The sequence below is a fragment of the Seriola dumerili genome, unplaced genomic scaffold (genome assembly GCF_002260705.1).
Source record: "Seriola dumerili isolate Sdu_G_001 unplaced genomic scaffold, Sdu_1.0 BDQW01001299.1, whole genome shotgun sequence".
In the NCBI taxonomy this organism is placed as follows: domain Eukaryota; kingdom Metazoa; phylum Chordata; class Actinopteri; order Carangiformes; family Carangidae; genus Seriola; species Seriola dumerili.
In genome coordinates this window covers 1,382,087-1,404,161 of record NW_019175554.1, presented here as the reverse complement: position 1 = coordinate 1,404,161, position 22,075 = coordinate 1,382,087, and the positions used below count along the sequence as shown (strand labels likewise).

The following is a 22,075-nucleotide window of genomic DNA, read 5'->3' as shown; positions in this document are numbered from 1 at the left end:
AATCGTTTAAGGTCTCTGAGGCCTCGATAAGCTTCTGTAAATCAGCCACCATCCGGCAGTGAGTTTTATTCCCCTCTCTCTCAGTGGATGTTGGGTTATGACCCACAGGCAGGAGGTTATTTATTGCTTTTGTCTCAGCTTGTGTTGACTCCCAGCCACTCATCTATGGTTCTAGGCTAATAGAAAGCAGCACAGGGTTGTAGATCTGCAGGAAGCCTGCTGAGCTGCAGGGACTCGCTCTCCTCAGAGAGCCACATCTCCCTCGATTTTTAATGACTCGCAATTCTTCAGCTTTCTTCCTTCACTTTTTTTTGGTAATGGCTCAATCAAAATGAAAATCTGTGAGTAAACCTGAGGTGAATGAGTCTCTATCAATAAGTGTTTGTGTGAATGAGGAAAAGAGGAGGGAGGGTTAGAGAGCTGAGGAACGCCCGCGGACCATAAACCCTTCCCAGAGGCTGCTGGCAGAGATGATAGACAGCTTGCAGCCTGCTGGCCTGCCTCCTTCTCCACCAACATGAGAAACATCTCTATTCTCAAAGATGGATGCCTCTTTTGTAATGGAAACTTGAGGCGTTGTGTTGGAAAATAATAAAAGAAAAGAGTAAACTGTTAATGTCAGAGTGACACTTAACCTTGAGGGTTTGTCTCCATAGCAATGTCATTTTTGAGAGCAACACGCAACCACATAATCTTGAAGAGTCTGCGAATTTCTCCGGTTGCTAAGAAGGTTGTGAAAGACCTCCTTCCCCTTGTACGCCTCCTTCTTTCTTACCTACACACAGCAGCTGTGAAACAATCTCAACAAGGCTGTCATCCTTTACAGTGGACGCTCTAACCTGAACCAGCAGGTCCAACCTCACCGTGGTTTGAAATACATGCCCACCTGCTGTTTCTACAGCGCTGACAGCGGCTGACAGTTAAGAGGAACAACCACAGACTGGGGATATATGAGGGGGTCCTTGAGTGATGACAGCACGGCTAAGATCAAGAGCTGTGATGTAGTGGAGACAAGGCCGCTGACTGATACTATGAAAGAGGCCAGTTTGTCTACTCCAGTTCATAACCATTCATATCCAAGATCTATGTCTGTGGGCACTAACAGCTAATAGATTAATTCTACATTGGTGTCAATTTGTCCGTGGGGGCAGTATATATGTGAGGGGTGTTTGTTTGCGTGTGTGTGTGATTGTGTGAACTGGGCCAGGGTCAGATGGTGTACAGACAGCCTCCTCGTTCCAGGATCACAAAGTGAACTGAAAACCTGTCGACTTCAAGCAAACCAAGATTTCACAGGAATGACTGTGCATTGAGGTGATATTACCTCTTGCAGGGACATGTCTCCACCCCTGTTAGCTCATTAAATTGTCTATCTGCCAGCAGAATATGGGGAGGTTTTCAAGAAATTAAAGGGCCAGTTAGGTTTTGAACCAAAGAAACAAGATTTAGTTTAACCAGAAATCAGATCTCTGCCTAAACAATCTTTGTTTTATAGCAATAACTAAGAAACTAACAGAAACTGAGGATTAGTTTCATATCCTAATGATATCAATAAAACACAAAAGTTAAGGATCCCCCCCCTGAAATCTTTTAACACATATAAAAAATACTGCTTTCAATGATTATATTTTGTGAATGGTATGTTTTCGCCTCATAAAAAAAGTTTGATTACCTAATTAAAAATTCTTAAAATTACATCTACCCCTTCTTCCCTCACTGAAAAATCCAGACACTATTATTTTTGTTGCAAAAGTTTCACTATTAGACACACAAGATTTCTCCTAATTAACAGATACAAGTTTCCACATCACATTTGTGTAAGCTGATTATCAAACCAAAGTTGGCTTTCAGTCTGGTTGCGATAACATACAGGTGTTAAACTGTGATTTAAGTTGAGCACGGAAAAACTTTCCCTTTTCATCTGATACGTGTGAAAACCAACACTGTTCATGTGTCATTCTGCACAGAGAAGCTCAAACATGAAAATGAAATAGCAACAAGGAAAACTTACTCCGAAGTCAAAGGATCGATTTCTCATGTGCTCGAGTGTGTGTATTATTTTTTACACAAGTGCACATGCGAAAAAAAAAAATTAAAAATCAATATAATTTCTATCATTTTAACTTGACGGGATGTGAGGTATGTAGTTCCTATATCTCTGAATGTTTGGGCACGTGTGTCTGGATGCTGTCATACAGGTATGAAACAGTGGCAGAGCAGTGACACGTAGGTCGACAAAGACTACAGATGGGTGACAAATGAAAGAAAAGACCTGAATAAATTACTGGAAAAACACAAACGTAGATGTTTTCATGAAAAGCATGATAGGTTTCACTGAATGGTTAGAAGAAAGTAACTTGCCGGGAGATGGGAGATTTTGAACCCAGGTATGTAACAGCTGAGGGGGATCTCTTTTTGACGAGTGCTGCTCATCCCTCCAATAGCTGAAGAAAAAGCACTGAGGCCGTTTTGTTTGCGTCACGTCATGGCTCTTTGACTTATTAAGACACTCGATGTTTGTTTTATTCTATTTGTCATTCGTCTGTATTGTTAAATTCTTTAAAACAAACCTTTTCACCATGTCAGTTCCGTTCCAGCAGGACATCCCGTCACCAAAGACCAGCTCACTCACACACAGCTGATCTGCCAGACCACCGTAGTAGGTGCGATAGTGACGTAGACTGTTCAGAAATTCCCTGAAAAAGCAGCCACATGGAGGCACACATATAAACAACTTGCTTATCAAAATGTTTTACACATCATTTGTAGATTTGGTGAACTAAAATCATAAAATGACACTTTTTTTTTTATGTGCACATAATTTATTTGGCATTTTTCGCCCACTTACCTTCTCCTGACAGCAAGCGAGTCTCCAGACGCTCTGATGGCTGCTGTAAGAGGGATGGATTCTCTGCTATTGCTGTGCTGGATGTTGGCTGACTGTGCAGGCTTCCTGCTTGGTGGGCCACACAGTTTATGCACCTATTACCCAAAGAGACAGACACAAATTTAGATCTAAACACTCCGGGTGGAAACTTGCATTTTGAGACTTTGCGAATCTTGTTAAACTGTTCTGGTGCATGACAAACGGGCCTTATTTTAGCTGCGGGAGTGACAGATGTTTATACTATGGCCATTAGTGCAGCCAAGCCCATCATCTCCAATTTCTGGATGTACTGCATTGTGCAGCCTGTCAAGCAGCAGTCACACCAGTCGACCGCTAGATGGAGCTGTGGTGTCTCAATTAGCACAGCAGAGGCAGTGCAGTTCAGGTACAAACATCCAGGGGCATTCACTTCACCTCAATTAGCATCAACAGAGACATGTGAAAATAAAGACTTTATGGTTCAACTTCTATGGGTGATGATGGATAAAGACTTTCTAGTGTGGGTAAATGAGTCTAAGCCTGAGGAGTAGCTGTTGTCTTTCTCTGTCTGGCTGGCAGTTTAAGTTCCTGACTGCTCTGGCGCTGCCCACATGGATATCTTTTTGGAGAGTGTTTGTCCTGCTCTGGTACGTGCAATTTCAAGCAATTTAACTCCGGTCTCCTCACCCCATGTGTATCTGACATGGCGTAAGCAACTTGAATAGCAGTGTAATTCAGTATAAAAATCACCCCAGGACTGAAATGCTTTATCCTTTATCTATTCTTCTCTTATTTATCCTGTCAGATTTACTGGTGATACTGGTTTTCACCTCCCACAGAGTCCCGGTAAAGTCTCCTCAAAGATGCTCTTACCTGTGCTGAGAGACGGGGTCCATTTTTCTGAGCTTGCCCGACAGCGTCATGAAGCAGCGTGTGAACTCCCAGGAGCACTTGCTCTAAATCCTGAGGTCCATGCATCCGTGCTGACAGGCCCTCCAGTGAGCGAACAAACTCCCTCCAGTGGGTGTCAATCTCTGCCATGCTTGCCAAACAGCCCCGCATCACGTTGAGGCAGTAACCCATGCAGGGCTTGGACTGGGTTAAGCCCTATGAAGGAAATTACTTTGGGGGATCAGTGATTCTGGTGAAGACTTTCATTAATTCAGATCGATAAACTCACTTCAGAGACATGCATCCATACCTGGCAGTGAGGACAGTAGTGCATCTTGAGCAGGGCCCGTCTGCACTCGCGGCTCAGCTGTAAGTGGTCTGTAGTATTTATGACCTCGATGCCAAGGTGCAGTGCCTGAAGAAGAAGCTTCCCAGAGACGCCAGAGCGAGAAATCTGATCCGCCAGGAGGCCAGGCGCCCCACCGAACGGTCTCACGTCACGTCTTGACGACCTCACACACTCGGCGTAGCCTGGTGATATGTCGCTGAGACCTGGGTTGATGAGGTGATTGTAGACCAGTGGGAAGAGAGCGTCAAAGAATCGCTGCACTAAGTCATCAACGCTGAGCTCAGATCCCAGCAGGAAGAGGCCGATGTCGGTGAAGAGTTCCCGCACAGGCCCCACGGCCTGATCAGCCATGCTGCGGTAAGACTCCTGAAGGACGGCGTTAGTGTGATTCTCCGCCTGCCTCATCAGAACCTCAAAGGTCTCTGTGGGATGAACAGCAGGAGAAAGAGAGACAAAAGATTACACAGGGACTTGGGTTCATTTCAACACATCATCATCTTTATCTTGCCTCAAAGATAAGTTGTCCCTGCTGAGAAGAGAAGAGAAGAGAAGAGAAGAGAAGAGAAGAGAAGAGAAGAGAAGAGAAGAGAAGAGAAGAGAAGAGAAGAGAAGAGAAGAGAAGAGAAGAGAAGAGAAGAGAAGAGAAGAGAAGAGAAGAGAAGAGAAGAGAAGAGAAGAGAAGAGAAGAGAAGAGAAGAGAAGAGAAGAGAAGAGAAGAGAAGAGAAGAGAAGAGAAGAGAAGAGAAGAGAAGAGAAGAGAAGAGAAGAGAAGAGAAGAGAAGAGAAGAGAAGAGAAGAGAAGAGAAGAGAAGAGAAGAGAAGAGAAGAGAAGAGAAGAGAAGAGAAGCTGCAGTTTCCTGTGTCTTTCCAGAAAGAAAAGTAGAGTCTGTGGGAAGCAATTTGTTCTCTAATCAAAAGCTGAACTGACAATGAAAAATTTAAAAGAAAAGAGGTTACATACAATGGAGTGGGAGCTGTTGTGATATAATATGAACAGATCTTCAGTATAAATAGTGTTTTAATAAACCAACCACTTCTATCAAAGCAGTGTGCGGTGCAGTGAGGGAGAGGGAAGGAGAGAAAGGCTCCTCGAGTTCTTGGAGTGAGAACAAGAGCAGGTGGATAAAAAAAGAGAAGAGAGGATGGAGGAGAAACATGAGAGAAGAAAGGCAGAGGTTAAGAGTCTGAAATGAGGGAGAAGAAAGGTTAGGAGAGACGGGAGGATGGATAATAGGTACTTCACAAATGAATTCATCAGAGAATGAGCTATTATAATAATGTCCATACATTTTGCATATAGCCCACATGTCATTATACAAGCATGCACACATGGCAGACTACCTGCTTTAGCTTTACAAGGATAAGATGCTCACTTTAAACCAAAAAACATGTGTTCACTATTCTCGTGATATGATGTTCCACTCATTTTTATCATGTAAATATCAAACAAATTCAGCTCAGCTGTATGTGACATGAAAATCTTTTCCGAAGGAATCTAATGCTCAGGCTGCTGCATCAGGAGGGAAAAAGCATATCATGCTGTTACTGTTTTGACTGCCACAGCTTTGTACCCAGTCCTGTGAGCAATATCTAGCTCTGTTTGCGTGTGTCTTTCCGTGTGTGTTTTAGGAGTGGCTGTTTGGGAAAAGTGTGCAGACTGTGCAACATCATATGGCATCCAACAGTCACGTAAGGGGGAGAGAAATGTTCAGGTGTGCCAAAGACACACTTGAGGATAGAAATAAAAGCTGGTTCCCACTGATTCAGTCCAAGATTTAAAGTGAGGAGAAAGACTTCGACATTTTAGGAATGGTTGTAAGTCTGTTAAATATAAAGTCGGAGCCAGGAGACGTTAGCTTAGTCCCGTGCACGTGCCTCATTCACATCATGTGAGTGGGAAGGTAATGATGGTAAAGATTTCCACATTCACGTCATCAGACAGCTCAAGATGGCAGCTGCAAGCAAATTTTTTGCTATAAAACGCTATTAATGGCGCAGGAGTTTAATTTGAACTGAAATTACGGTTGTTTTACTGTGGAGTTGGATGGACGCGAGTTAAAAATACCATGTTTGTCCAGTAAAGCACTGAGCATTTAATTAACTTTAACAATGGACTTTGGCTGACTTGAGACAGCCCTGTTTGCTTGCGTTTGTGCAGCAATTGTGCACTTTTTTTTTTAGCATCAGATGACTCTGACTTGAACATGGCAGTAATTCCCTGCAAAACCACAATTCTTTTCTTTTTTAAGGGTAGACACACAAAATATAACGCAGCTGTTTCCACTCTTAAAGCTAAGCTAAGCTAGCTAAGCTCCAACCTTATCCTACAACACATGAGCGTGGTATTGATTTTCTTATCAAACTCAAGAAAGCAAATAAGCGTATTCTCCCCATGTCAGACTTTTCCTTTAGCTTCAAGAGAACTGATGGCATGATGTTTTACAGGGAAGCACCAACCCCAGCTGCTCCATCAAGCATCCCAGTAAGTCATGACAGTGAACCAGCATGCATAACAACAGGGGGCTGAAACTAGGTCCCCTAAACAGAATCCAGAATCACCTTTTTTTTCCTGCTATAACAAGTCAAAATGTCTGCTGTGAAAAAAAGTCAGCATGGTCCAATATTAGTCTTTTTTCTTTTCTTTTTTTTTTTTTAAATCCATATTCTTCACTGTGAGGAACTGTATTTGATCTGTACTTGAGGGCAATAACACACTATCATAAGATCACACTTTAGAGTATGATTTCTCTGAAACATGAAAACAAAAAAAAAAAAACCTCTGCATGTTTTTCCAGACATAAAGGAACAACCTCAGTTCAACAAAGTGTTTCACCAGTGTAACAGGCTTGTCTTTATCCCTTTGTTTCACTTTTTTCAGTTTTTGTCTCAGCTAATACCTGAGCCATGGCCATTCTCACATCATGTGCTTGTCATGAGGTGTGAGGGAAATAGGGTGAAGGTCTGAAGCTGCCTAGGGGGGCAGAAAGTCTGGTGAGTCTGGGTGGGTGGGTTGTTGGGTGGGGTAACCAGTGTGATGAGGGCTTAGACGGTCAAGTGCTGTACAATATTCACCGATGTGGAAAGACTGACCGAAAGCCCCCTGGAGAGGGCGACTGTGAAGAAGGGTTTTTTTTTTTTTTTGGGGGGGGGGGGGGGGTCTGGCATGTCCACAGGCAGCGTTGAACACTAAAGTACCAGGAACTGCATTGGTTCGCAGGTCTTCTGTGATCTCGCACGGACGTGATAGGTCTGACGAGATCCGAGACTGGAATTTTGTGTGTTTATGTGTGGATGAGCAAAAAAAAGCTGCAACTCCCACACAGCAAGCACTCTGGTCAGAAAGCAGCACGGAAAACACAGAGAAGCGACAACAAGTGTGACAGCTGTGCAAGTGCAGTGTCGATGCTGTGGGTGTTTGTATGTGTGCATGTGCCTGTGTGAATGAAACAGACAGATACAAGGAAGGAGCACAGACAGGCAGAGAAAACAGAGAGGGAAAGAAATATGTGCTCGTGGAGTACAGTTAGAGATTACTGCAGCTCTGGGATGCATGAAGCAGAGCAGGCAGAGTTATGAAGAGTCCCACAGGGATTACAAGCTCATGCTTCAGGGGGGGTTTACCACATCAGTTTGCGGGGTTAATGAATCCCACCTGTCGGACCACATAACGAAAATCTGTGAAGTAAACAGATTTGTCTCTGTTGTGTCTACGTCTCTCAGCACTTTCTTCTTCTTCTGCTTCCTAAGACGTAAATCTTGCCATCAACTCCTGTACCATTTTTTTCCAGTAACAGCTAGGTACATAAAGGCAGACATAAAAAGGCATGGATAATAAGCTGATCAGCAATTCTGCTGTCTAAACAAGTCTGCTCTATTACAGGAACACCCACCCAGAGAGGTTGCTAGCTGTCCGGGCAGTATTAATGACATTATTTTTCACACCAAAAAAAAAAAGAGGAAAAAAAAAGAAAATTATGTGAAGCTGAGTCTCACACTTGGGGGCCTAGACCAGCGGCCGGGCTTCTGGGCAAGCCTGAGGACTGAAACATCTCAGGGGAGAGGAGGAAAGTAAAAAGTGGAAGAATAATGTAGCAGAGTTATAAGGAGGAGGATGAGAAGGAGGTGCATCTTTTACCTTTTTGAGATAGAAATATTTAAGTCTACTCTCTCTGGCGCTCTACTCACATTTTGAAACACATAGGCCAAATATGTGTCTTTAAAACTGCCGTAATCAATATTTTAACATCGACAATGGATCGCATGACCAAGTGTAATGTGAGAGGGTTCCCTCATAGTGAAAAAACCCCTATTCTCAGTGGAGTTTAGGGTCTTTCAGCTCATTGTTTTTGTTTTAAAGCCTGCAGCTTTACTGTGGTTTACTCTCACTGCTCTCATCAACCTTGTTTTCAGGAGCAGCAGATAAACCCTGATAAACCCACTCTACTCTCCCTGCTGAGCACCAAAAGACAAACAGACAAAGTTAGTAACTAGCTGGTGAGTAAAGACACACATATTTCTCTCAGGAGCTGGTGGAGACCAAAACAGAGCTAAGAGGAGAGTGTGTATTAGACTTTATTCATCAGGTGGTCAGAAAGACAACTGAATGATATTATTAATCTAAGTCTGCTGGATGTGTAAATAAGCAGATTCTTGCCAACAAGTTCACCATGTCAACTTTATCTCTCTATCCACCTTCATTCACACTATATCTTCATATTTTTTTTTTTATAACAATTCTAATTCCTTACATTTATAATGAGGATGCCACAGTGTGCTTGTTTTCCCTCTGTGTGTTCTAAGTGTCAATGACCCAGCTGATAAGAGGAGAGCAGACATGAACGCAGAGAAGCGGCTGAGGCAGCACGACAGAAAACACTGTTACTGAAGGCCTATATACCCACCCTGAACACAGGGTGGGTATATAGGTGTGTGTGTGTGTGTGTGTGTGTGTGTGTTTCCATAACATTAGCAAACCAGTCCCTCCACAGAGACTACTCTTAGATGTTTTTGTCAAGCATAAAAAGCTATGAGTGTGAATGAAAGCGGGAATTCAAGGCGGAGTGATTAAAATGATAGTAAAAACAAAGGTTCCAATAGAAATCAACCTTGCAGGCTTTGCAATATGAATGTGTGATGAATACTCGCATACATTGAATTGAGTAGTGGTTGGATTTGTTTGTTTGTTTTCATAGGTTGATTCTCACTGCTGGCCTTCAAATCCTTTCTAACCTGCCCTCTGCTCCTTTGTGTGGGACCTTTCATTTAGCTGAGTCTTTGTCCACCAGGTCTACAACCATCCTCTCTTACAAGAGGTGTGTGTGTGTGTGTGTGTGTGTGTGTGTGTGTGTGTGGGTAGTTAGATATTCACAGATAATCTGAGTCTTGATAACATTTTATAACTATGTAAATAGCCAGAAATATTATTAAATATGATACATTTACTCTGAACTTTGAAACCTGAACTGACTTGTACACCAGAAACTGGGTCCGGTGTAAAAAAATAAAAATAAAAAACAAGACTGTGTGATCTGTTTTGGAATTATTTCTACTTTTTTTCTCATGGGAAGAAAAACAGAAGAGCAATGAAAAACATTATCAGCACTGGACATGACTCACTTTCAAAACAGTTTTCCACCAAATTTCCTGCTCTCCCACACGGCGCAGACAAAGAGCAATAAAACAGCACAAACACCAAGACAAACAAGACAAAGCATTTTTGCTATACGAAGGCTAAAGAACAAGTATATAAAAAAAGTATGGAATGTGAAAGAAGAAGAGATTTTACATCAAATTTTAACATATGAACAGAAAAGTTAGCATGCATGTAGGTTTCACTTTCATACAAACGTTGGGGTTAGTTAGTAAGAATATGTGGAGTCACTTAAAAGGAGCCAGGACAATATGCCAACCCATCAACCTGCTCCCTCGCCTGCTGGCATGGTAAATAAATTCCAATATGCACTGATCAGTCACAACCCAGTCACCTGTCACCGGTTTTAAAGTTGTGGCTGATCAGTGTATGAACAATTAATGTTTGAAAGCTCGGGTATCGCTGGCTATCATCCAGATATATTGGCTGTAATATACCGATCACGAAGCCCCTTCAGTTAAATTCCACAGCAGCTGAGCTTTTCTCCATGTCTAAAAGGCTTTTAAATTTGATCCCATTTTCTTCCTTTCTCCCATAATTGCTGCACTTCTCATTTTCTTTAATGTAGGATGATCGCGTTAACTGTGACAGGGGTAGCTAACCGAGTGATGAGTTACACTTAAGGTCAGGGCTTCTGGCAATTGGCACTAAACTAGAAACATTTTGATTTTATTTCACTCGATTATTCCATCTCTCCATCTGTGCCCCTCTGTATCTGACTGCTTTGGGAGGAAACACTGACATTTTGACAAAAAGATGTAAGACAATTATTAATCAGCACAGAAACTGTAACATAAGGTAAAAGCAGCCCAAACAGTATGGCTAAAGGTGGTTGAGGATGTGAAATGATATGAGAATGCCAGGTGTTGCTTTCACCACCAGAGGGAGACATTTTTATTTTAATACACTCACATACAGAAAACTAAATCAGTTTCATGGTTACCATGATTTGTTACAGGTGTCAACTTAACAACTAAAAAATAGCAACATGTGATTCAAACCACAAAGCATTCAAACAAATAGGCTGTTATTCGATATTAAGGTCAGATATTGAAGTGCGTGTGTGTGTGTGTGTGTGTGTGTGCATGCGTGTGTGTGTGTATTCACAGACGTGTTACTGAGAAAAAAGATCAGTCAGCTGCATGAGAAAAAAGATGTGCCTTTGTAGTTGCCTTTTAAAAAGAGCCTTTTAAACCAGGCCAATAACTCCTGCTCGCTCTCTCTCTCTCTCTCTCTTCCACCCACACAAACACACACACACACAAAAACACAGAATAAGCAGAGACATGGTTGATACAGTTATTGTACTATATTGCAATGCATCCCTAAATGTGCACTGTAATGCCTGAACTGATCGCAGCAATATCAGCTACTTTGAAGATTCTTGTGTTTCTAGGTTTACAGCTCTCAAATGCCGGCAGCTGACCTCAGCTGAGCTGCTGAGCCGCCGAGCAGCGCAAAGATGGCTTTTACTAATATGATTCATCCTCTCTGAATGGCTGTGACCACAACAGAGGAGCCCAGTGACATCTGATAGGCTGCAGAAAAGGCCATTCTCCATCTAGAAAGGATGAGTCAGTGGCTCTGTGGGTTCAGCTCATCCCAGAGTTAAAAACACAATGAAAGCCAAGGGTGGCACAGTCAGTACAGTCAACAGAAAAGTATGTCTTTAATTGTGGGATAGCTTAGGATGAAAAAAAAGCACCCCTCACTTTTTTGTTCCAGGATGTAGTTTGATGACATTGTTTTCTGCATAAAAGTTTGTGGTAACTAAAAAGGAAAAGAAAAAGGTCAGACACTGATTGCTTTAAAATTCACTTCCCATGAAGTCCAGAGCAACAGGCACAGTAACACTTTAGTTTAAGTGTTAAATTTTTTCCTAATCCTTTCTTGTTAACTTCCTACAATTATTATTACTGGATTTCTTTTCTTTATATAAAGTTGAATTGTGTGCTTGTCTGTCGACACATGGTCAGCTGATCTGCTGCATGCCCTCTCTAGGTTAGGTTTCCTTTTTTCCTCCAATTAATTGAAGGGATACAAATTTCACATCGTTTTCGCTTTCCCTAAAGTTAGCACAAGATTCTATAGTTCTGTCTATGAAACATATAGAAATGTTAGGATATAAAGAGGTCAAAGCCGATGTAGGTCACAAGCCGAAACTATAAAGTTACCACATGCACTTACCTGATTATGACCCTGTGGTCAATTTATTCGGACCAACGTTAAGAATTTAGTTTCACTTTGCCTCTATATAAATCACAAATGTGTGCATTTAGCTGGTAATAAATCACATATTTTTTCAATACGTTACCTGCCTTTCTCTCAGGCTGTAAACTGGAAGCTGATCTGGGCTGACCGAGTTATCCTAACAAACTAACAGACTCTTAAGCTGCGGGACACAGAGTGTAAAAATAAACCTGCCTGTAATCTGTAAAAGAAGCAGCAGCACACATTTACAACGACAAAGCACTTATTCATCAAAATCCACTGAACGCAGGACTGTCAGGGTCTTGATAAGAGTTTTTAAATAATCTTATTTTAGCTCTTCTGGCATGACAAATTTTCACACAAGCATGTTAGTTTGTGAAGAAGAGAAGGCGGCTCTGTGATCACACGACACAACACAGAGCTCTCCGAGTTTGAGCCGGAGTGTCTGACAGCCACACCTGGCTACATCTACCTGAGCTGGCTGCTCAGAAAGCAAAAGAAGGCATGAACAGACAGAGGAGTGACAAGAGAACAGATAAGGCAAATGAAGCAGATTTTGCATCAAGACAACAGTATCATAAACACAAACAAGCACGCATGCAGTCTGGCAGACTGTCCCGATTTAGCATGAGATTGAGGTGAGGTACAAAGTGTTATTCAGTGTGGATGAGTGAGCTCAGTGTACCTGCCTGTTCTGATCTACAAACAAACCACCAAGTAAAACGGGGCCTTTTATGTGTTGGTGTCATAACCGTTACGACATTATAATCTACTACAAACACCTGCAACGCAGAATAAGCCAAGCCCGGCCCTTTATAATTGCCCCACACAACCACCCCCGCAACCCGGTCCACCGCCCCTTACGATGCTCTATGAGGTGGGTAGTTAGATATCAACAGATAATCTGAGTCTGGTGATAACATTTATAACTATGTAAATAGCCAGGAATATTATTAAATTATGATACATTTACTCTGAACTTTGAAACCTGAAATGACTTGTACACCAGAACTGGGTCCGGTGTAAAAAAAATAAAAATAAAAAACAAGCACTGTGTATCTGTTTTGGAATTATTCTACTTTTTTTCTCATGGGAGAAAAACAGAAGAGCAATGAAAAACATATCAGCCACTGGACATGAACTCACTTTCAAAACAGTTTTTCCACCAATTTCCTGCTCTCCCAACCGGCGCAAGACAAAAGAGCAATAAAACAGCACAAAACACCAAGACAAACAAGACAAAGCATTTTTGCTATACGAAAAGGCTAAAGAACAACTATAATAAAAAAAAGTATGGAATGTGAAGAAGAAGGAAGATTTATTACATTCAAATTTTAACATATGAACAGAAAAGTTAGCATGCATGTCAGGTTTCACCTTTTCATACAAACCGTTGGTTAGTTAGTAAGAATATGTGGAGTCACACTTAAAAGAGCCAGGACAATATGCCAACCGATCAACTGCCTCCCTCCCTGCTGGCATGTAAATTAATTCAATATGCACTGATCAGTCACAACCCAGTTCACCTGTTTTTAAAGATTGTGGCTGATCAGTGTATGAACAATTAATGTTTGAAAAGCTCGGGTATCGCTGGCTATCATCCAGATATATTTGGCTGTAATATACCGATTCACGAAAGCCCCTTTTCAGTGTGTGTGTGTGTGTGTGTGTGTGTGTGTGTGTGTGTGTGTGTGTGTGTGTGTGTGTGTTAAGACATGTGCAAGCATGTTTGCATGAGGAGGGGGAGAAATACATAACGAGGGAAAGCCCATGTTAAACTCTCCCATTTCAAAATGCTTCTCCACATAAGTTTCAGGCGTCTGGATTGTCAATCGGCCTCATTTTCAACCGCAAACAGAAACTAACTGACCACTCTGACCTGCAGACAGCACAGGAAAAAAAAAGGTTCCTGAGAAAAGTTAAAAAGCCCTGGGACATTTTTCCTTCCGTCTTCAGTTTCAATAAAGGGGGCATTGTTATAAAACTGAAAACAGTCGCCTGTTCAGAGGTGTTACAGAAGTGTGCGCTGGCTTTTTCAGAGAAGGGTGGAGGGAGAGAAGAAGGAGAGGAGAGGAGAGGAGAGGAGAGGAGAGGAGGAAAGGAGAGGAAAGGAAAGAAAAGGAAAGGAAAGGAAAGGAAAGGAAAGGAAAGGAAAGGAAAGGAAAGGAAAGGAAAGGACAGAAGGAGAGGAAAGGAAAGAAAAAAAGGAAAGGAAAGAAAAAAAAAGGAAAGGAAATGACAAAAAAAGCCACATTAAGACATGAGTCATTTTAATCTATTTTGCCTGGAGTCAGGCTCAGTTACCACCAGCCTTTATCTCTGTGTACTTCCTGCCCCGTGACAATAAAAACACCCCTCCCTACATACATTAACAGTTGACAAACATATATCTATCCAGAGTAAATTCAGCCCTCCTGTCACAAAACTCACAACATCCATCTGAACTACCACAGGAGACACTTCCCTCCGTGTGTCTGTCTCTGCCGCTTCCTCGCCCTCGCCATTTCTCTCTCTCTCTCTCTCTCTCTCTCTCTGTGCTTCTCTCTGTGCTTCTCTCTGTTACCTCCAGAAGGCTTAAAAGTCAATATTTGAGGATCTGTTGCAGCTCTTGAACACTTCAAAGAGCACAGAGCTCTGCTGTGAACATAGCCTTTAATATGCCGTTCAGGAAAGGAGGCAGAGAGGGTCACAGGGAAGTGTATGTGTGTATGTGTGTGTGTGGCATGTATAGGTCAAATATCCTTTTATACATGCAGCACTTGTAGAAACACAGCTCACGTTTAGCACACATATAAAATTTTCAGAGCACACACTCACGTAGGAACCCAGACAGAGAGAGGTGGAGAGTGAGCAGCCACAGTTTTAAGAGGCGGAGTGAAAATAATAATATCATAATAAAGCTTTCATTAGCTTTCAAAGGTGGCTCTGTGTGAGGCTGTTGAAGGTTTCCTGCGGCTGGCCTTCAGGGAGCTGTTAGATGCCAGTGAAGGAGCCAACAGGGCTGTCATAAGCCTCAATAGAGGGGCTAATGCACACAGCACGCCAGTGATTACTCTGTTGAACTGGATAATTACATCAGATTTATAAAAAGATGATACAGAACATTAGGTTCAAGGGTCTGAAAGTGGTAAGCTGTGTAATTCCATCCGGTTGACTGGCCTACAAAAGAGGATTCGTTATGTTATTGTTGGAGCTCTAATTACAATAGACCTCAACTAAATAGAGGCACATCAGTATCCCTGCAAAACTAACTGCAAAGTGCAAAAACACTTTTACAACCATTTTTGTTGTGGCAATTCAGACTACAGGGGGGGAAAAAGTAATTAATACAAAGGAGGTTGTAGACTTTAAGATCTTATTATGTAAAACTAAGATTAATTTACCATTTAATTTTGCACTCATTGGTGGAAGTACAGTATCTTTCCTTCGACTGCCTGTTGCCCAAAGAATAATAATAACAAACAGATGCAGTGCAACCATTGTAATATGTGACAGTGTGAAAACAGAGCCCTGTTTCCCAACAACAGCTTAAGGCTACGATGATCGGAAAAAAAAAAAAAAAAATCATTAAAAAAATTATTAAATAAATTTAAAAAACGATCTAATGAACTTCCTTAAGCTTAAGAGCTGTTTACAAAAAGCATCGTGACTGAAGATGCTGGTAGAAATGATCATAGATTAACAAGTGTTTTACTAATCCCTTATAGAGCATCTTCATAACCTGGAGGAGGAAACTAAAGCAACATGATTTATTTACATTTTTAATGGGATTTTTTTTCTATAGGCATCTTTTACCATGAAAACAAATGTTGTAAGTGATGTTTAATGTAAAATGAGTGATAGTGTTTAGATTTAAAAAAATTACAAAGTAACATTTAACAAAGACACAAGCGCAAATTAATTCAACAATCAACTTGCATGATTGATCTGAAAGTTTCCATCGTCATGGTTAAATTGTAAATTTTCAGATTCCATATCCTCGCTTTTCTTTTCATCTACGGTGTCTATGTCGTTTGCCACCCGCTTATAAACAGCAGGTCCGATACACAAACAATGATAGAATGAAATTCACTTTAGAGTATGTGCATATTCCCGTTATAGCAACCTGTTACATCAACAAACAGAGTTGGCCAACAGAATTAGCAGTCTGATGGTTTGCGTGAGGTTGGCCTGGGATGGAGTCAAATTCACGGCCTGAATTATTGTTTCAGTCCGCCCCTGATTTTAGCTTTAATGTGAGTTTAAGAGTAGAACATTACGTGCCTCAAGTGGCAGCTAAATCAATCAAAGTTAACTTCATTAAACTTCCACTCAGTAACATGAAATATAAAAGGGAGGCAAGCTGCAAGCTGTAGACTGCTCACTGCACATTAATCTTTGTTTTCATACTGAACAACTCCAAGTATGAAGCTTTTCTTTGTGTTGTTTACAACCCTTTCGCTTTGTGATGGGATGTAATTTTACAGACCAGCTTACAGACAGTTAAAAAAGGAAAGTGCATTCGCCATCATCCTCAGCTTAACAGACAGCCGACGTTGAGGAGCTCTTAATGGAATGCGCATATACTCGCTCTTAAGTGCTGCTTTGGGGAACACATACAGAAATTTAAGAGTGATCGTAGAAAAGCTCTTAGAAAACCCTCATAACTTCTAAGATCGATTGTTATCGGAGAACAAGGCTCAGGTCTTATCTTCACTACAAAGAATGCGGAGCTGATGTAGAAAACTAAGACCTGCTCTCTTGTCTTGTCCCAGCTCTCCTTTTATTAACATGTTGTTTCTATTACTGTAACTTCTTTTTAAGTGTACCCTTTTAACATATTCTGATTCTCATTCACAGTGACAGATTTACACTTCAACGGTAATGTAAAGATCTGAGTTCAGAGAAATTATTTATGCCAGGATCACCAAAACTTCTGTGTCGCAGCTGTTATTTAAGTGAATGGAGTAGTAACAGTCACTTGGAAAGTGAGGATCCTTCATAGATTTTAGGGATGCAACTACCAATTATGTTTAACACAGATTAACCTTGATTATTTTTTTTTCTCAGTTAATTTCATCAGTTCATCAGTCATAATTGTATCAGTTAATCGTTGTATTAAACGACCGAAAATAGTGAGAGAAAACATTTTCCTGGAGGCCAAGGTGATGTCCTCAAATTATTTACAGTTATTAAACAACATATTCAGTTTGCTGTCATATCAAACAGAGAAAAGCAGAAAATCCTCACATTTAAGAAGCTGGAGCCAGAGAATATATAACACGTTTCTTGATAATGGACTTCAATAAATGATAAATGAATAATTGTTTATCAAAACAGTTGGCGATTAATTTTCTACCAAACAACAAATTGATGAATTCAGACCGACTTGATTTCATTTTATACTTTGTCTGTGTATGTTTTTAGCACTAATATGTCACATTTGTGTCCTGGCATCATGTGCATAACCTTATTTCATAAACCTAACAAAACAAATAAAATCACTTTACTCTTTAGTGCAGTTTCATTATGAATGAATGAGCCTGAGAGAAGTGGCTCAGCTTATCTAGGAGTATCTTAGATTGTGGCATACACATGTAGAACCTTTCATGTAATCATGCATGTGAAAAGATGAGCAAAAACTCAAACTGCCCTCTTAAGCATCTCTGAGCTGTGGGACAAATCAGAAGAGGATTAAAAAGTTTATATCAAACAGTATTGAACAGGCACATCAGACACTGGACTGGAGTAAAACCAACATTCATTTGTCACTCATGCCAGGATACTAGTGATAAGCAGGACAATTATGCCATTATATCTGCCATGTAGGGAAGGAGGACAGGATGGGGGGGGGGCAGACAGTAGGCTTGGTGTGTTGCTGTGTGTTGCTTGTGTTTAGGATTTCATCGCCCAGACGACTACAGCCTAATCCCTGGAGACTCCTTCCTTACTTAGGAAATACTTCCTTCCGTCAAACTGACAGAAGAAGTGATTTCTCTTTTCCAAACAACTGCGGTGAAACAGAGACGCACAACTCTAAGAAACATGCCAAGAGTTCAAGTGAGCTGGGGTTTAAAAAAAATGACACTGATGTTTTCATAAAAACTGCAGTGCGTTGGTGCTGAAAACTTAGAGGATTTGTCTCCGTATCAGTTACAGAGTCATTTTTTTCTCAGCCAAATGTTCTGATGTACCAGAGAACAGCCCTAATTTGTGTCTGGTTTACCCCTGAGTTGGACTTCTAAATTATTTGAAGAATGACCGGTTTAACTTGAGGGCTACTTCCAGAAAAAGCAGCTATTATGGGCCGAACCATTCACTTGACATACCACCAAATCAAAGCAACATGGTTTGTGCGGAGAGCTGGGAGTGTGAGCTCAGTCTTTGCTGCTCACTGTTGTGCTTTTTTTTTTTTTTTTTTTTAGCTGCACAGTCAGCTCTCCTGCACAAACATCACACTGGGATATTACCCTGCTTGCTGGACTCCAGGCAGGTCAACCCTGTGTAAATCTGTAAAGGGAAAAAAAACTGTGTAAGTCTGTCGTAAAGATACAGCTCCTGTTTAGCAGTATGCTTTGTCATCTAATCTAGAAAATGGCCCTAAGACAACAGCCAGTGGCCATAAATCTCCATTTCAAACGGGCACACAGGAGACAAACAATGTAAAGTGCTGACAAGTGTGTGTATTTTTAGGTTTCATCTCTATGCAGCATGGCTGCAGTGCAGTGTGTATGTGTGTATGTATGTGTGTGTGTGTGTGTGTGTGTGTGTGTGTGTGTGTGTGTGTGTGTGTGTGTTTGAAAGAGACAGAGACAAAATGTAAGACAGAGAAAGTCAGGGTGCGTGTGTATTCATGTCACCGAGTGTGCGTGACTGTTGATGCGCACATCTGGGACACACAGCAGTCGTCCAGTATTTGAAGAAGTGTGTCAACTGATCTGGGTCTCCTGTGTAGCAATAAACTGAACACACGCGCACACACACACACACACACACACACACACACTTGCAGAATGATGGAGAGTTAACAATCAGCATCAAGTATGACACTGTAACAGCAGTCAGAGTGTTTTCTCTGGGAATGTCAGATGAGGATGTCGGGTATTAAAAGTTATTTATAGAAAAAAGAAAAACAACATAAAACTGCAATTTGCATGCTTTGGGGTTTTGTGGTTTAAAAGATTGAAACTAAGTAAAATCTGAAAGGGAAGACCATATGCTATATACCTTCCAGCACAGAAACATTTGTGCATGAAAACATGTTGACATAGAGGACATTTACTCTTATTTACTTTCAGATGGAGAGTAAGATGAGAAGATCAATACCACTCCTCTGCCTGTCAGTTAAATATGAAAGTAGAGCCAGAAGCCGCTTAGCGCAGCATAAAGACTGGAAACAGGAAGAAGCAGCTAGCTTACCTTTATGCAAGTTTCCACCTATGCATCCGTGTGGCGTTTATAGTATATTACTACATTATTTTCCCAATTACTTGGCAGTGAAAATGTAATCTATACACCTCATCTGGCCTGGGAACTACATGGGGTCCCTCAGGAAGAGCTGGAAAACATATCAGGGGGAGAGGGACGTCTGGACTACTTTGCTTAACCTGCTACCTCTGCAACCCGACTCCAGATAAGTGATGGATGATTGGATGGATGGATGGATGGATGGATGGATGGATGGATAAGAATCACTGGTTGTATTATGTTCAGAAGCAAGTTGTTTTTAATGAATGAAGCAGTAGATGTATGAACTCCACCAGGGTCACTGGGAGATGTTTGGGGTGCATGACACCAAAGATGGGATTTTGCACCAAGAGTCCATGTGTGGTTAGGTTTAAGCTAAAGAAGCACTTTGCAGAAGTAAGGGACAGATCCTGGTTTTTGTTAAATATAAATAAACACACTGTGTCTGAAATCACTTAACTTTTTCTGGATTAAACCAGACCCCTAATCTTAACCAGGTGCTGCGAGGGCCTAATCATAATCATAAAAAGTAAGTTAATAGTGTAGTCACTATGAAAGGATTAAACACGTTAAAGAAATTAATTAATAATTCATTAAGAAATTCAAAAATTTTTGGGGCAGAAAACAAATATGTTCTCTGTGAACATTTTACCAAAACAACAGAATTAAAGGTTTTTGCAATTCGCCAAATACATTAATTTACAACATTTACTCATTATGTGAAAAGAAAACAATCTAGTCTGCATTCTGTTTCTATCATCATTTATTTGTTGTTGAAAATGAATGTAATCTCTAGGAGACAGGCTTGACCTACTACCACCTCTAAATTAACATATTATATCTCAATTGTTTAATCCATACAGAAGACATTGTGAAAAAAAACTAATAATGGGAGATTACTGACAGCCTATTTCTTGGCTGGTAGTAGTTTTCAGCCAAGAAATAGTCGTGTACATAATCCTGAAAACTGCAACACTTTTGTTTTTGTATGGATTAAACAAACAAGATATAGCATGTTCATTAGTGAACTGTAGAAGTGCTGGTAAGGGGATTTTGTTAGCTTTGAACAGTGCCAGAAAAGCACCATCCATCTGTTTCCAGTCTTCATGCTAAGCTAAGCTAACTAGCTGCAAGGTGTAGCTTCACATTTAACTGTTGGAAGTGGTATCCAACTTTTCTTTCAACTCTCTGCCAAAAAACAAATTAACAAATTGCCCAAAATGTCAAACTATTTGTGTAAGCACTGAGAACAATAACAAGATTAGAAAAGTGTTACGCTAACTAGCATGTCTGACACAGGAGCTGCAACAGGAAACGGAGGGAAAAACAGTCTGACTACGTTGTTTCTTTGCAGCAGACCGAACGCCTGGATTGTTGAAGGGTATTGACTCTGAATAATCCTGCTTCCCTCTAAATCCTTATCCTCTGACTTCAAACGCTGTGCAAAGACTTTCAATAGAATCTGGCATCCTCCCAACTTTCTCTCCATCAGTCGCTCATTCTTCTTCTTCGCATTCTTTTTCACTCTCTGTCCTCCCCTGGATCAACTGTCCAGCCTTGAATCACAAAGCCAAACCCAAATTCTGTGGGAATCTCGAGGAGAGGCCCCTGCGTCGGCTGGAATACACACACACACACACACACACACACACACACACACACACACACACACACACACACACACACACACACACACACACACCTCTTGTAAGAGTGACAACAAAGAGAGGATGGTTGTAGACCTGGTGGACAAAGACTCAGCTAAATGAAAGGTCCCACACAAAGGAGCAGAGGGCAGGTTAGAAAGGATTTGAAGGCCAGCAGTGAGAATCAACCTATGAAATCTTCAAACAAATCCAACCACTACTCAATTCAATGTATGCGAGTATTCATCACACATTCATATTGCAAAGCCTGCAAGGTTGATTTCTATTGGAACCTTTGTTTTTACTATCATTTTAATCACTCCGCCTTGAATTCCCGCTTTCATTCACACTCATAGCTTTTTATGCTTGACAAAAACATCTAAGAGTAGTCTCTGTGGAGGGACTGGTTTGCTAATGTTATGGAAAAACAGGACTAAGAGACTATACAGCCATGCTAGAAGCCTTGTGACACTCAGACTTAGACATAGAGGCGCTAACATCGGCATACTAACAGGCTCACACTAAAAATGCTAACATGCTGACGTTTAGCAGGTGTAACATTTACCACGATCACTTTATTTTAACATGTTAGCATGCTAACAGTGGCAAATTAACAGTAAACACAAAGTACAGCTGCAGTTTATAAGAATGTCATTCCTTTTGCAGGTATTTGGTCTTAAACCAAAGTGTTGCACACATTGAAATATTGACCTGAAGATGGCACAAGATGAAAAGGTAAGGTATCACTGAAGTTATTTCAGTTCTTCATGCAGGGCGATACGTGAATGTCTGTTGCAAACCTCATGACAACCCATTCAAACCACAACTGTCAGCCTTAAGGTGGCGCTAGAGGTAAAGTCAAGGGATCAACAAAGTCATTCATCATCCAGGAGCCATGAATATCAAAGTTTGTGCTGATCCATCCAGAGATATTTACAGGATTGGTGAAAACTTTGAGCTGCTGGTGGCACTACAGGAAGAGTTAGGGGGTCGCCAAAGTCATTAGTAATCATCTT

General features: G+C 41.1%; 1 protein-coding gene across 2 annotated transcripts in view; it reads right to left on the bottom strand.

Annotated features, from left to right (window-relative positions):
• gpc5 (glypican 5) overlaps positions 1-22,075 on the bottom strand; it is a 123,228-nt gene that overhangs the window by 89,947 nt on the left and 11,206 nt on the right. For both annotated transcript variants that reach the window (XM_022767916.1, XM_022767918.1), the window contains exons 3-6: positions 4,068-4,528; positions 3,740-3,973; positions 2,849-2,982; positions 2,571-2,696 (exon numbers count right to left, since the gene is read on the bottom strand). In XM_022767916.1, the coding sequence (XP_022623637.1) occupies positions 2,571-2,696; positions 2,849-2,982; positions 3,740-3,973; positions 4,068-4,528 (955 nt within the window). The remainder of the gene's footprint in view (positions 1-2,570; positions 2,697-2,848; positions 2,983-3,739; positions 3,974-4,067; positions 4,529-22,075) is intronic.